Below are 14352 nucleotides of genomic sequence, written 5' to 3' on the forward strand. Positions count from 1 at the left end.
CAATTACAGGCAGCAATTTATACTCAAGAAAATACAGCAAATGGCTAAAGGCATCAAGATATAAACTCTCCTATGAAGAACTTATATGGTTTGTATTATTTATCATATAAAACATAATTATCAAATTCTACTTCTGCTGTGTAACCTTTTATTAATATTTGTAAGAAAGAGGAGGATGGAGGAAGGGTCTCATGGAAAGAGGTGCATGCACGGAAAATAAAAGTGTTCTTGATGCCTCCACCATGTTCTCTTTAAAAAAAAAATCTCCACTTGATCTTAATCTTTCAAGCTATGTACACACCTAGAGCTGAATAGCCATGTGGATTCTGCTTAGAAGAAAAATGTTGCTGTCAAATGGCAGGCAAGATTAAATGCACCTTTGCAATAGCACATTAAATGTGTAATTATTTTTCATATCAACAAAGATTAATTAAATTTCATGATAAAGATTGATTATTGAATTTTGGAGCTGTCCATCCTGATTAGAAAAAAATGTGTTTTAGGCCAAGTTAACTTAGGACAGTGATAGTTTCTTCCTGCTTTCACCATTATTATGATCAGCTTGATTTTCATTTAATTTTCTTCTAATATTAGAAGCATCTCTACTACGGAGATGCTATGAAATGTTTCTTTGGTATTCATAGGTGTCTACTGAGTCAGAAAGTTGAGCTTAGTCTTTCATTTACCTTTACAAGGAAAATATTTGACACATCAGATGTGTTCTTAAAATTTTATAAGGTAGGTAATTTTAACTCATAAACATTGTTAACTATTATTTCTGTTACATGCTACTTTATTTTCTATGAAAATAGAAGTTCTCATTTCCTTATAAATACTTAAATGTAGGGACTGCTGTAGGCAACATTTTTAAATATATGAAGTCTATCATCAGTGCCCCTGTCTTTTTTCCTTGGTGCCAGTGCAAACCGAGAGCCTAAAGCCCTCACTTTTTTTCATATTTCCCCGTGATCAAATGTTCTTCCAGAAAGGCAAATGATATTAGTTCTTTACCGACTGTGAATGTGGCCACAGTATTACCTTTTTTAAAGGCATTTTAATTTTCCTATTCTGCAATTTTTAAAAGAATTTCAGTGAGCAGGTCAAGAGTGTTCTAGAAGAGGAGAAGACCCTCTGGACATTTCTGAAATTGTACCACTAAGGGTGATTACTATTCTGTGAACATTGAAGGATGGCTCTGCTTCAAGAAAAACTTCAAACTCACAATTACAACTACAGATTGTGAATGTATAAGGTAAAGAAAAACAGAAGTGGCCTGAAGAAAGGACTTTAAGTGAATCTTCACACTCCATCTTTGCCAGGGATGCTATACATGCTGGAAAAATTTATCTGTACTCATTACTTAATCACATTACATGCAAATTTTAAATACATACCAGTTATCAGAGTTTATGAATTATTATCTCATATAATTTGTTATAACATTATAATATATTTATAACAAATACTTGTTAACAGCACTTATAATTTAGTGCCATATAAAAACAGGCTGCAGTTGAGTTACATAAGGATAATAGTATTAACTATTCTATTTCCTGGGCATCAAGATATTTCTCTTAGATGTACATCTCAAAATATGAGAATGAATTTCTTCAAATATCAGAAATCAGTATGACAAATGAAATAGAAGAATGTGACTTGCTAGTTTTTTTTTTTATTGCAACTCGCATCAATCTCTGTCATCATCTCTCAATAGAAAAATATCTTGAATCTTATACCAGTTGAATGATTATTTCCCCAGGAAGGAGATATCACTCTAATCATTTTTCCAAATGTTTTCCAACATACCTGGGCTCATGATAGTTGAGATATGAATAGTGCTCCAAGAGTTTCCAAGTTATCCCATTATCATAAGAATAATGCAATAAAACTCCTTCACCAGGCTGGTCAGGGGCTCTGCATGTGCTCAGAACAGACTTGCTCCCCAGCCTCAATGTGAACTGCAGAAACCTAGACATGAATTATCTGTAATTAGTGTGTGCATAGAAATTTTTAATCATAATGTTCATTCTGGCTTTAAAGATTTCTAAACAAATTTAAATGAACTACTCAAAAGCTGGATGTTTCCATTCATCTCTCTTTTATAAAATGTAAGTAATTTCACTATGAGATGTATGAATATGTGTAGAAGATGAGGTCAATGCATGTTTATATGAAGATATGTCCATAAAAATATAAGCGTATATTTATACATACTTGTACACTATGTAGTTGTGTACATACACTTAAAATGCCAATCATTCCCTTCCTGCATTATTTATTAGGCACTGGGGGAAGGGAAGATGTAGACTAAATCTAATCAGCCCCTGCAAGCTGTCAAATAAATAAAACTACATAAATAATTAACTAGCCCTTGGCCTAAGAACACAGTTTTGATGCTAACATTTCATGTGTTTAAAAACCTAGTCAGTCATTAGTATCTTAAAGTCATCAGTATGTCTTTTAATTTATTAAAAACTAGGGCAAATTAACCCTGTATAAACTAACTGTAAGCTCCCTCTCATCTTGAAAGGTGCATATATCAACACAAAAGGGAAGAAATGGAAAATAAAGAGATCTCAATTCAATCATTAGCATCTGGTTTCTATATGTATTCCACCCTGCCTTAACTCACCTGGACTGTGAGCTGTCAAGGAAAGATGTAATTAGCTGACGCCTCCCATCCTTGTTGAAAACCAGGGCCTTACCACTGGCCAAGACACCACAACCAAAGCTGACTTCAGCACCACGGATAGAGTAAAAGTTATGGTAGGAGGAGAGCCTGGAACTGCCAAAGCTTTCGGAAATAAACATTGGGAATGTCTGGGATGCCATCTCACAGGCTGGGCCAGAAAATCCAGGGTCACACCTGAAAGAGATACCATAAAATAAAATTTTAAGCTGTTGGTCCTTTCAGAGAGTCTTGAATCTAATTCAGGGAGGAGGAAGTCTAGAGGCCAGGATTTGACTGAATGGTAAGCAAGGCTCATTAGTCTTTGGAAAACAATGAATCTGAAGACTTGATAAGGGTGTTGACTGCAAATATTCCAGAAAAATGCAGTCTGCATTTTTATAGACCTGCATTTATAGACCTGCTATAAAAAGCTTGTGGTTAAAACAATAATTCAGCACTCATCTTTAACCAATGCCAGCAATGTATCTGCATCTATATTTCCCACATTTCCAATTTATTTATTTTTATTTTTTTTCCAATTTAAAATCTTTGTAAAAGGCATATTATGTATCCAATTTTATTCATAATTATGTTCATTAAATTTGTAAGAAAAACATAAAATACTTCCAAAGATATCTAGAATAAATTTCCTCTAAGAACAAATGTAAAAATACACATTATGTTGGTGATAGAAATTATTTGAAATATCTGGAAAAGATTGGAAAAGAAATCTATCTTTATTTCAAACTTAGATTAAAGGGAATGTGAACACCTTGACCTGGATAGATGTTCTTAGCAGAACTGTGCTGCTCACCTTGGAATCCCAAATAATAGTGCTTCAAGAAAAAGAAAAACAAAACAGAACACACCCCACACAACTTGCCTCCTACTGTATTTATATTAGAAAATTCACCACAGATAATTCAATAGTTGAACATCAGAAACTTCCTATATTTTAAGGCACTTACTCATTAGGAATCAGTTTTAAATTCTTTATTTTTACTGCACTATTTCTTAGTATATTATATATACTATGTCACCCATTATAAAGTTAAATTGGTGTCTTTTTTGAAGTAGGGTGAGGGGTTCTCATCTAAGTATTCAAAACCTCCTAAAATCTGAAACAAGGATGTTATAAAGCAATGAAATACCAATGAGGTGATATTATGATGATATTATGGCATAACTCTGAAAACTACCTCTCTAGCACTAGTGCTGAAATGGGCACCTATGCTGGCCTCACAGAGGGTTATTGGAGTGTATGAACCAATGCAAAACTGTTTGTGTACTGGATATTATGGGGGAGAAGGTTTATAGTCATCGTCATACTGTCAAGAAGTTGGACCCTAAAATGCCAAGAACTACTGCAGTGTGAAGTTTGAAAGTTATTTGGCATTAGGGATGGGAGTGGGAAAGAAAACCAATATTTATGGAGCATGTAAATAAGCCTCAAACAGTTAACTTCTTTCACATATCCTCTCACCAACTTACACTGTGAGTAACCAAGTAGTTTCCAAAAATGATAAAAACTTAGCTAAAGAGGACACATTTTGATATTAGAAAACGGAATGTGGTTTACCATGGCCACAGATTGGAATTAGTCCCCCAACAAGACTACTGCCAGAACTCATTTCAGGGCAAATGCATTACTGTGTATCTTAAATGTGTCTTCTTAGGATCAGTGATTGGGAGAAACTGGTGATCATTTAGAGATGACTCACATTGGAGTCAGTTTCCATTTAATGCTTTTGGCAGTATACTTTTAATCAAAAGTTATGTAATTGGGATAAAATGCTAAAAAATATTCCATTCACATATTTAAAAATACATTTGCGGGACATCTGGGTGGCTCAGTGATTGAGCGCCTGCCTTTGGCCCAGGGTGTGATCCCTGAGTCCTGGGATCGAGTCCCACATTGGGCTCCCTGCATGGAGCCTACTTCTCCCTCTGCCTGTCTCCACCTCTTTCTCTGTCTTTCATGAATAAATAAAATCTTTAAAGAATAAAAAAGTAAAAAAAAATACATTTTCAGCCTTTGTTTTGCAGAACAGTAGGGTAGCACAGTTGGGAGATTTCAGGAATGGCATGAGGCTCTGCTGACTCCAGATGTATCCCCTATTGTACCATCCTCCCATCCTTAAACGTAGCATTGTGGTCACCTTGTATGCCAGTATAAAGAGCCTCAGTGTTAAGCTACGGGGATGACATCCATGGAGGAAGGTTTGTAATGCTCTCTGCCCTTCTCGCCAGTACCTCTAACAAAGGTGGGCTTATCAGGACAAAGGGTTGTCAGTTTACAAACCCTGGGTGGGAATTATATACAGGCAAGAAAGTGCCAGGCAGCCGGAGAGGTAGTATCCTGGTAGCAAATAACAGTAGTGATGAGGGAGCAGAGTGGGAAGAGAAACAAAGCCCCAAACACAAGGATCCATTTAAAAGAAACCAATGGTATTGAATATAAACTTCTTTTCTATGCAATTTTGCTCTTACTTGACAAGTCACATATTGCTGGAAAAGGATGTAGTAGCCAAACGTTTAGTGCAACCACAAATGAACAAAACCAATGAATATAACATAAAACATTGTCAGAAATAGGGGAAAAACTCAAGGCCCAACTGGTGAAAATATTCTGAAAAACCTCAGAAGGAGGAAGAGGATAGGATTATTCAAGATAATGTAGTGTCAAAAAAGAACAATGCCCGAAGGCATAAAACTGTCATGCAGATTTCTGTTTGCTTTCATGAGTGACACAGATGGTTCCCTTAATAAACCTACCGAGTGCTAACAGGGATACTGTACACAAAAAACGAAGTATAAAGTATAACTATTATAATTATAGATGAGTCTTTTAGAAATAGCACTTCTATTTTCATTAATAAAAGCAGCTGTCATTTTAGATAATTTGTTTTCAAAACTTTCCAGGACAACTTCAGGAATTACACAGATGTCTGGTGTTCTTGTGTTAATTTTATTTGAAATGCACTAAATGAGAGGATGGCCTGGTTACGGATGACAGATGAAGATAACAACTCGAGGAAAACACCAGATAATGCTTCCCAGATCTAATGAGTCAGTGTTTCGGAGTGGGAGTTGGTAGTTTTATTAAAAAGCACAGATTTGCATATTGATTTTTTAAATATGAATAGGAACTTTTCAATTCTTTCATACTTTCTAAAACATTTCTATTGTGCAGTGTGATTTCTTTGTTAATTAAATTCATTGCAATATAGTTAAAAAGTTAACATGACACTCTAATGTCAGTGCTGACAAGTGCCTTGCCTCATGCATATAATTTCAGATAGCACTCTCTTTTAAGAGTTATCCATTAATTAATTATTACTCTTTTTGCTTGGAGGACAAGAAGGGACAGACTAGATGATCAGTTGTTGAAAACTTATCTGTATAACAAAGATTGTGGTTTCAGGAATTTTCAGGATATTTTATAATTAAATATTAATATGGGAATGACAATACATATGAATATCCATTCTTGTTATAAACATAACATAATGCTTCAAGTGGTGACTAGACATTAACTATTTATATATAATTTCAGACTTCATATTCAACATCATTATGTAAAATACATTATATATCATTTTGAAGACCCAAATGATTTTCACAAGTAAGCAAGATGGCAAAATCATATTTAAAGATGAATTTTCTCATCAAATCAGCTAAATTTGGCTCATTCTAGTTTCCTTTAGTCTTGGGTCAGTATTGATTTGCATAATTCATTTACAAAGTCTGACAGGAATTAAAACATGGCTCAAGAACACTAGAACAAGTAAGTTTATGGAGAAACAGCATACTGAAGAATGTAAACAAAGACAGAAAAGGCAGTCATCAAGCTATGAAGAATTCAAATTTGTTCACAAATTTACTCGAGGTGTGCTAAATTTGCTCACAATTTAGCTTAATAGAACTGTTATTTATTCATCAACTTCCACTTACAACATACATTTAATATTCTATTATGCTTAAATTCCATTTGGAGAATACTACTTTGGTCTTGAAAAGACCTCAAAAACTTAAAAAGGAAATTAAAACAAGTTAAAATGACTCATGGCTTCAACATATAAAGTACATTTCAAAAAAAGAAGTATAATTATTATTTTAAAATGCTTACTTGCAACCATGTCGAGTGCACTGTCCTCTGCCGGAACAGAACTTGAGACACGACGGACCAATATAAACTGCAGGCAGGGCAAAAGACAGCATTTAAGAAAATGGCAAAACAACTGGAAAAGCCAAGAACAACATTAGCATGTGAATCAATTTTGTGAAGCGACACCCATGAAATCTAGCCCATTACATGCATATTGTATGCAGCAATTCAGGGCGACATATAGAATGCTGTGTGATACTGTAAGTGCTTAGCAACAAATCTGCTGGAATTGTTTTAGCTGACTTCTTTTAAGATTTTAATGTTTCATAGCAAAAAAAGGTAGGAACATATGATTTGGGTTCCTTAATGGAGCCTCATCAGCTAAAATGATTTCAGGCGGAATAGTGTGCTGCTGATTTGAACTTTCTATAAAGTTTAGTTTTTTTTAGGTTGGAACAAAGAATTTACAAGGGATCAATTTGATATACCATGAAATGGAGATGTAATAATTTAATTTAAAAACTATAACATCCATTCTTACCTAGGAAAAATCGATAATGCATTGCAGGTGATTGTATTTATCTTTATAAATATTTATCTATCCTTCTTAAAATGGGGAGTTAAAACTTGTTGTTGAGAATTAAGTCTTCTCTGAAATGCAGATCTTTTCCTAAATGGTGGGCCTGACTGATAATGATATTAAAAACCTCAATTTTAATCTTTGGAATGAGAAGAAGAGGGTTCCTGATGGTTTGAATGGTAGATACTCAGACTCAAATACAATAAAGAGTAAGCCTCTTGATAACCAACCAGTACAATGAAAAAATAATAAACCAAAAAGTGTGAAAATGGAACAAAACCAATGAAGAATTAGAGATGCAATGGTTGTTAAGACCTCACATATTCAGTTTTAGGCACAAATTTGGCTTCCATTATCACTTTTTTCTGTCTTGTAATCATGTCAAAACAGTTAAATGATTTCATTTTAAAACAAACTTCCCTGTGGCCTATGCTCCTACAAACACTTCTCTGGAGCCAATTGATTTAAGTGTGATGCAGAGAAGCCAGAAACAACGCTTGTGGAGGGAAACTGATGGTTCAGGATGAGATCAGATAGCAGGCGGAGAGGTTTTAGGTGACAAATAACGCTGGATTCAAATTCCCATTTCACCTAGGAAACTCTGCATAAGTGATTTATCCAGTCTAAGCCTCAGCATTCCTATTCTTTAAAGTGGGATAATGATCTTTGGAGGAAAGAGTAAATGAAATGTTCATGCTTAGGATGCTGCCTGGCACCGTCTGGTTATGATCATCATGATACTAGGGTCAAGAATCCTGCCCGCCCCATCTGCCTTGTGGAGCTCTACTGAACAGCACAAGTGCTGAGAAATCGGGATAGGGCTTCATTCTTTAGCTTGGTAAAGCTCATGGATTGTTTTTCTAGCACCCTTGATTTTATGGCTGCAGTAGGATTTATTCTAAGTCCTGTAAGTGGTTCGTCGCATCTTGCGGGATCACTCTGGAGGGCTGTCCTATAATGGACCCATTTCATAGTTCAAAAAGCTTCCATTGTAAAAAATTTCAACAAAAAACCAAGATTTTCCAAATCAATGAAAATATGTAATTAGGAATCTTGTCATCCCTTCCTGCTAAGGATGGGGTCATTGGGATTCAATGTATGAGTAAGTTTACAGGCTTTTTTCCCTAAAGGTGTGGAAAGGATGGATTTGTCTTTATCGCTATTCTTAATTTAATCAAGTTGAAAAATCTTAAAAGTGGTAACAAACATACTTTGCTCTAGGATTTTCCATTTTTCTAAGAATTTCAGGATAATTTCAAAAATACTTTCTGCACACACTAGCAGGAAAAACATACCTAACAGAAGTAAGATATTAACCTGTTTTTTTCCTCTATGTTTGTCTCCCTTGACATGATTTGGAATTCCATATGGAAGTGGGTGAGATTTCAGAAGTGTTCTTCGGCAAGTTGGCACACATTTCTCTTGGGAAGGACTAAGTATGTGTCCTTTTTTTTTTTTTTTTTTGCCTTATGAAGAAGCCAGAGAGCAGGTCTTGTTGTGAAAACCTCACATATAGAATGGTAACAGAATTGAGGAGATTGTGCCCCAAGTTTTGCATTTGTCCTGCACTGCTAAGCATGCTCATTCCATATATTCTTACCTTTTCTCATTCTCCTCACAACACAATGGTGGGCCACTTTCTGTGTCCCTCTGTTTTCCCTCTTGGCATCATGTAATAGCCTTCCTTAGGAAATTTAGATATGCTTTTCAAAGGCTTATATGTGCCTTATAGCATTCTTAATTACCTCATTTGCTTTATTATTGGCTTTTTGACTTCTTTTATTATTATCAAAGTAATATAAGTTCATTATAGGACCCCTAAAAAGTATGACGGCAGGGGAAGAGTCACCCATATCCTACTGTTCAGAGGCACATACTTATTCCTGAGAGCTAAATTAACAGGTGTTGTGATTCAAATGCTATGCAACATGTTCTACCAATGGAGGAAGTCCATTTTACCAAATTAATCTTTAGATGGTTTTGCAAATGTACTATGTTTATGTCCATATGACTCATGTGGTCTTTGAAGTCTGGGCCTCTTATTGGTCTTTCTCTGAATATAGACCGCTTAAAGAATTTACATTGGCTCATTAGTAAATTATCTTGCCTGGAGTTATTCCTGAGTTTCAAGAATGTATCCTATTAAATGTGTATCAATTTTTTTGATTATTCAAAAATAGCAAAAAGATTGGGACACCTGGGTGGCTGGCTCAGTTGGCTGGGTGTCTGACTCTTGGTTTCGGCTGGAGTCATGATCTGGGGGTTGTGGGATTGAGCCTTGTGTCAGGCTCTGCACTCAGCTTGGCATCTGCTTATCCCTCTCTCCCCTTCTCTGCCCCTCCCCACCCCCCACTCATGCTCTGTCTCCAATAAATAAATAAATAAAATCTTTTTTAAAAATAGCAAAAAATTTTTTTAAAAAGATTTTTTTTATTTGAGAGACAGGGAGAAAAGATGAGCAGTGGGGAGGGACAGAGGGAGAAAGAAGCAGACTCCCTGCCAAGCAGGGAGCCTGATGCGGGGCTCAATCTTAGGACTTGGAGATCAAGACCTGAGTCGAAGGGAGACACTTAACCAACTGAGCCACCCACGGTGCCTCCAAAAACATGATTAAAACATGGAAAATCAGCATGAAACAATGATGTAGGCTTTTCCTACTTTATAAAATTGACCAAAGTTTGCTTAAGGATTGACATTTTGTCCCTCCTTTTCACTCCCTTTCCACTTCCTCACAGTGCACCTTCAGTCAAATTGATATACTCTGAAAATAGGAAACCTACGAATCTGCCTGTAATTAGAATTATTAAAAAACCAGAGTGGGCTATTAATAACAAACATAAGAAATTTATTGTCATGCACCCCAGTAACTTAAAATATCTTCTCTTCTGTATACTTGTTATAAGTGAAATTGGCTTTAAAGTTATGCAAAAACGATCAACAACGCACTTAAAAATTAAAGATAACATAGGATATATTATGTAGATCTAAATTTTCCTCTTATACTGTTTTCTGAGAGGGAGGTAGAAGTTTTGCTTCAGAAGTTTCATTTTATTTTATTTTATTTTATATTTTTTTTTCAGAAGTTTCATTTTAGAGATGATGTTCCCTTATGTGTGGTGTCTGCATCTAAAAGATAAGCATTCCAGATGTTGCAGTAGTTACTAAGAGAAGAATGGGTTTTATTTTAATACATGCAGTATGGTAAGTATTTATGTTAATTTTGTGTAAAACATTCAAAGAAAATGTTAGGATATCCCCTGTCATCAGCTGTGAATTTGAGTTTCAGGGCTTTACGCATTTTTACATTATGTATGTTGAAACGTTCTGGCATCTAATATTGCTGACTCTGCTGCCTTTTTTTTCTGATTGTGCATATCCCTGGGCTTCTAACGGAATGCAAAGGAGAAAGGGAAGAAAGGGCGTTTAATGAATCGCAAGACCATGACTTAGAAATGTGATTAAGTCTGTGCCAACGAACAAAAGCACAGGAAGATTCTACATCAATGGCATGTGATTATGACAGGCATAAACTAACCATTATCAATTGCCCACATGTTTCCAAGGATTGGTCCCGTTTGTCTCCAGCGAATTCTGGTGTCCCTGGTTAGTGCTGCGTTAGGAAGGGGAATCGTTATTCGGTTCCACCTGCAAGAAATTTAGCACAAAACAGCTTCACAAAACTACATTCACATCGTTTGAACCTATTTTACATGTCTTTGATGTTCTAGTTTCTGTATGCTTGGGACAGCACTAAAGTTTGGTAACAAATTCTTTAAATTCACCTGTGAAGTTTGTTTAGAGTTTTCAGACAGACACATAACTGCTAAAAACATTCATACCACACTAGAGTAATGGGTTTACTCTTAAGAGCAAGTGATAGTTTGTTTTTAGACATTCTTTTTAGACATTTTTACATCAATACTCAGACCTTAGATATTATTCTATGATGTGCATCTTTGCAGACACAGGAGCTGTATTAGCCTTGATAACTTTTTCTTTTCCTTCCTTCCTTCCTTCCTTCTTCCTTTCTTTCTCTCTCTCTTTCTTTTTCTATCCCCGGTCTTATGCACATTTAAAAAGAGGCTAAGAAAGAAAATAATTCTCAACTTAATTTTGCCATGCTTGGAGATATTTTTACTGGTTTATCCAGTACTTATTTTGTAAGGTGGAAAGTATCTGGCACAGTCCTCTTTAATTCTCCAAACAGCCCTCAAAGGGGTATATCACTGATACACTGATACACTGTCCTTAATTTATGTGAAAGAAGGTGAAAGTTGGAGAATAGATATACTACTCAAGTAGGTGGTAGAAGCAGAATTTGAACCCTCGTTCAACTCCATGGCCTAACTTTCTTCCACCTCTCTATGCTGCAACTTTCCATAAGTATTTGGGCAAGAAGCCTTTGGGCAATAACTGTGTAATCACTATACAGAATTTAAATTTATGTATCCAAAATAGAAAAGCCAAGTACACAAAGAATGAGTGACCCTACAAATTGTGGTCTTGCATCAGATTTACAGAAGTTATTGTCTTTTTTTTTTTTTTTTTTAATGAGGTCCTTCCTAAATGTCCCTGAAAATGAGCAGGAAACTTCCTGACCAATTATGAAAAAATATAATCTCAGCCTTCCTCATTGATTTTGAGTCACAACACAGATTCAAATCTCCTGATCTCTCGGAGAGAATTTACTCACCCGCTATAGTTTTCGGAGGAGTAGATAGTGCTGTGGGGGAGGTGGGGTCCAGCACAGATCTCAGGTAAACACTCAGTGTGCAGGAGCGACCAGGAACGCCCATGGTTGGTGGAAAACTCTAAGCTGATGCTGGTAACGCCAGAACAAGCACAACAAAAAAACACAAAGAAAAGAAAATGAAAAGACTCACCCCTCGTTAAGTACTTTAAACATTTGCAGAGCAAGGGCAACGAATTTTAAGATGCTGTTTCCAAAATGATTGCTTTCCCCTCCACTGAAGTCTGACCAGCCTTCAAAGGGCAAACAGTTAAATCACTGCTAGAGAAACAAACTATCTTTTAAAGCCAACAAATGGGAACTTGTGTTTGTGCTCTTCAATTTGAGAGATGGCAAGGCAATTACCACGTCTCACACCGCCACCTCATCCCGTGAATGTGAGACTCACAAAATTCGTAGAAAGGGCGAGCAACACTTCCTCGAGTGAAACTGAGAAGTCAGAGCTCTTGAAGTGCTAATTGATTTCCGTACCTATTATTAGGGGGTCACTAACCAACATGAGGTCAGGCTTTTTTTTTTTCTTCCCCCAGTTATTTGTTTTTCTTCTCTCTCAGCAATCTGTCAGCATGGACGGCTGCCATGGAGTGTGCAAACACTTCTGATGCCTAAGACCAAGCTCTTAGAATGAAGTCATTTCTACTTAAACTCATCCAATCATACTCTGTATATTAATTGAAGATTTCCCCTTTGAGGGAAAGTGTGCATTTTTTTAAAAAGGATGTTGCATTAAAAATTCAGCTGAGGACCTACTGAGAAGTCGCTCTGATTCTTTTTTTTTTAAAGATTTTATTTTTTAAGGAATCTCTATGTTGGCATGGGGCTTGATCTCACAACCCTGAGATCAAGAGTTGCACGCTCCACCAACTGAGCCAGCCAAGCTCCTCAACGTGTTCATTTTTAATTAGTTCACACACAAAATAGGGCTTCCTACCTGTTACCAGGTTGATGTGTTCCACATCCCAGATTAATGGAAAACTGTATCATGTGAGACATCGTAGAAGGGAGAACAGGTAAGACGTGGAAAAAATCGACAGCCCAGACGTTCCTGTTATGCCCTTGGTGGTTTTTTTGCCTGAGACAAAATCTGGTAGCAGGAGTCTGAAGTTCAGGATTGATGACGACGGAAACTAAAGATGGAACCTTGAAAACAAACAAAACCAGAATCACTCATAATCGCTCTGTGTGAGTCTGTGAATTCTCCTAGATTCAATCTTACAATTACTATGTATATAACTGCCATTTATTGAGCACCAGGCAAGGTCCTTCATGTCCCACTTGTTATTTCATGTAGTAGATGTGGTCTTCAGGGGTATTTTTTAAAAAAGACTTTTATTTACTTGAGAGAGAGAGAGAGAGAGAGAGAGAGAGAGAGAGAGAGTGAGCGCACAGACAGGTGGGGGTGGGAGAGGGAGAAGCAGGCTCCCCACTGAGTGGGGACCCCAACGCAGGGCTCCCCGGGATCATGACCTGAGCTGAAGTCAGATTCTTAACCTTATGATCCACTCAGGGACCCCTTCAGTGGGCATTTGTTTGAATCACTCAGGATTCCTCTTTTGCATATAACGTGGAACTCTCTGTGTGTGACTAATCAGGCCCTCTCTACCTGAAGATAAATTAGTCTAAGGTCTTTAAAAGTTGTCAGAGCATATATATCCATTTTATATACCTTGGACAAGACAAAGGCAACTTCATATTTATACTTTATCATCAGTCCTCTTTTAAAGTGAATTTGTGTGGTATTAATAATGACTGCCAAACTAGGTATTCTGAAAATAGGATGCTAAGCAGTAACAGCCAGCGTCAATGTGTTGATCCAGGATAACTTACATAATTGATTTGGTCTGAGGCATGTAGATGACCAGAGCAGGTGTAACCCTAGCTAGTCACAGGTAGAAAACTAGTCCATTATGAAATCCCAAATGGTATAACTTGGGTGGCCCTCGACCATCTGGTGTGCTGGATACTTTCTCTGGTTGTTCCCTATTCTAGCCTCAGTGTTTATCTCCTGTCTTCCTAACTGAAACCATGAAATTCTAGGTGCTGGCTGTGTTTGAGCTCTTTACAGTACTGAGACGGACATCAATGTGGAGAAAAGCCAAACTAATAATGAATGTGCGAGTGTAGTCTCGGCACAAAAAAATCTACTACTAGAAAAAATAATTCTACACCTAATGACAAGCATCACACATAATTTTTACAATGTTTGTGAATAATCAGAGCCAGTACATGTCCTAAATTCAAAG

The 14352-nt window shown here is 36.5% G+C and overlaps 1 protein-coding gene across 3 annotated transcripts in view; it reads right to left on the minus strand.

The window, feature by feature from the left end:
• RELN (reelin) overlaps positions 1-14352 on the minus strand; it is a 478955-nt gene that overhangs the window by 149058 nt on the left and 315545 nt on the right. For all 3 annotated transcript variants that reach the window (XM_072759913.1, XM_072759912.1, XM_072759911.1), the window contains exons 14-19: positions 13041-13249; positions 12053-12181; positions 10895-11004; positions 6801-6867; positions 2633-2866; positions 1807-1968 (exon numbers count right to left, since the gene is read on the minus strand). In XM_072759913.1, coding sequence (XP_072616014.1) covers positions 1807-1968; positions 2633-2866; positions 6801-6867; positions 10895-11004; positions 12053-12181; positions 13041-13249 — 911 coding nt within the window. The remainder of the gene's footprint in view (positions 1-1806; positions 1969-2632; positions 2867-6800; positions 6868-10894; positions 11005-12052; positions 12182-13040; positions 13250-14352) is intronic.

Source organism: Vulpes vulpes, chromosome 5 (assembly GCF_048418805.1).
Source record: "Vulpes vulpes isolate BD-2025 chromosome 5, VulVul3, whole genome shotgun sequence".
Lineage (NCBI taxonomy): Eukaryota > Metazoa > Chordata > Mammalia > Carnivora > Canidae > Vulpes > Vulpes vulpes.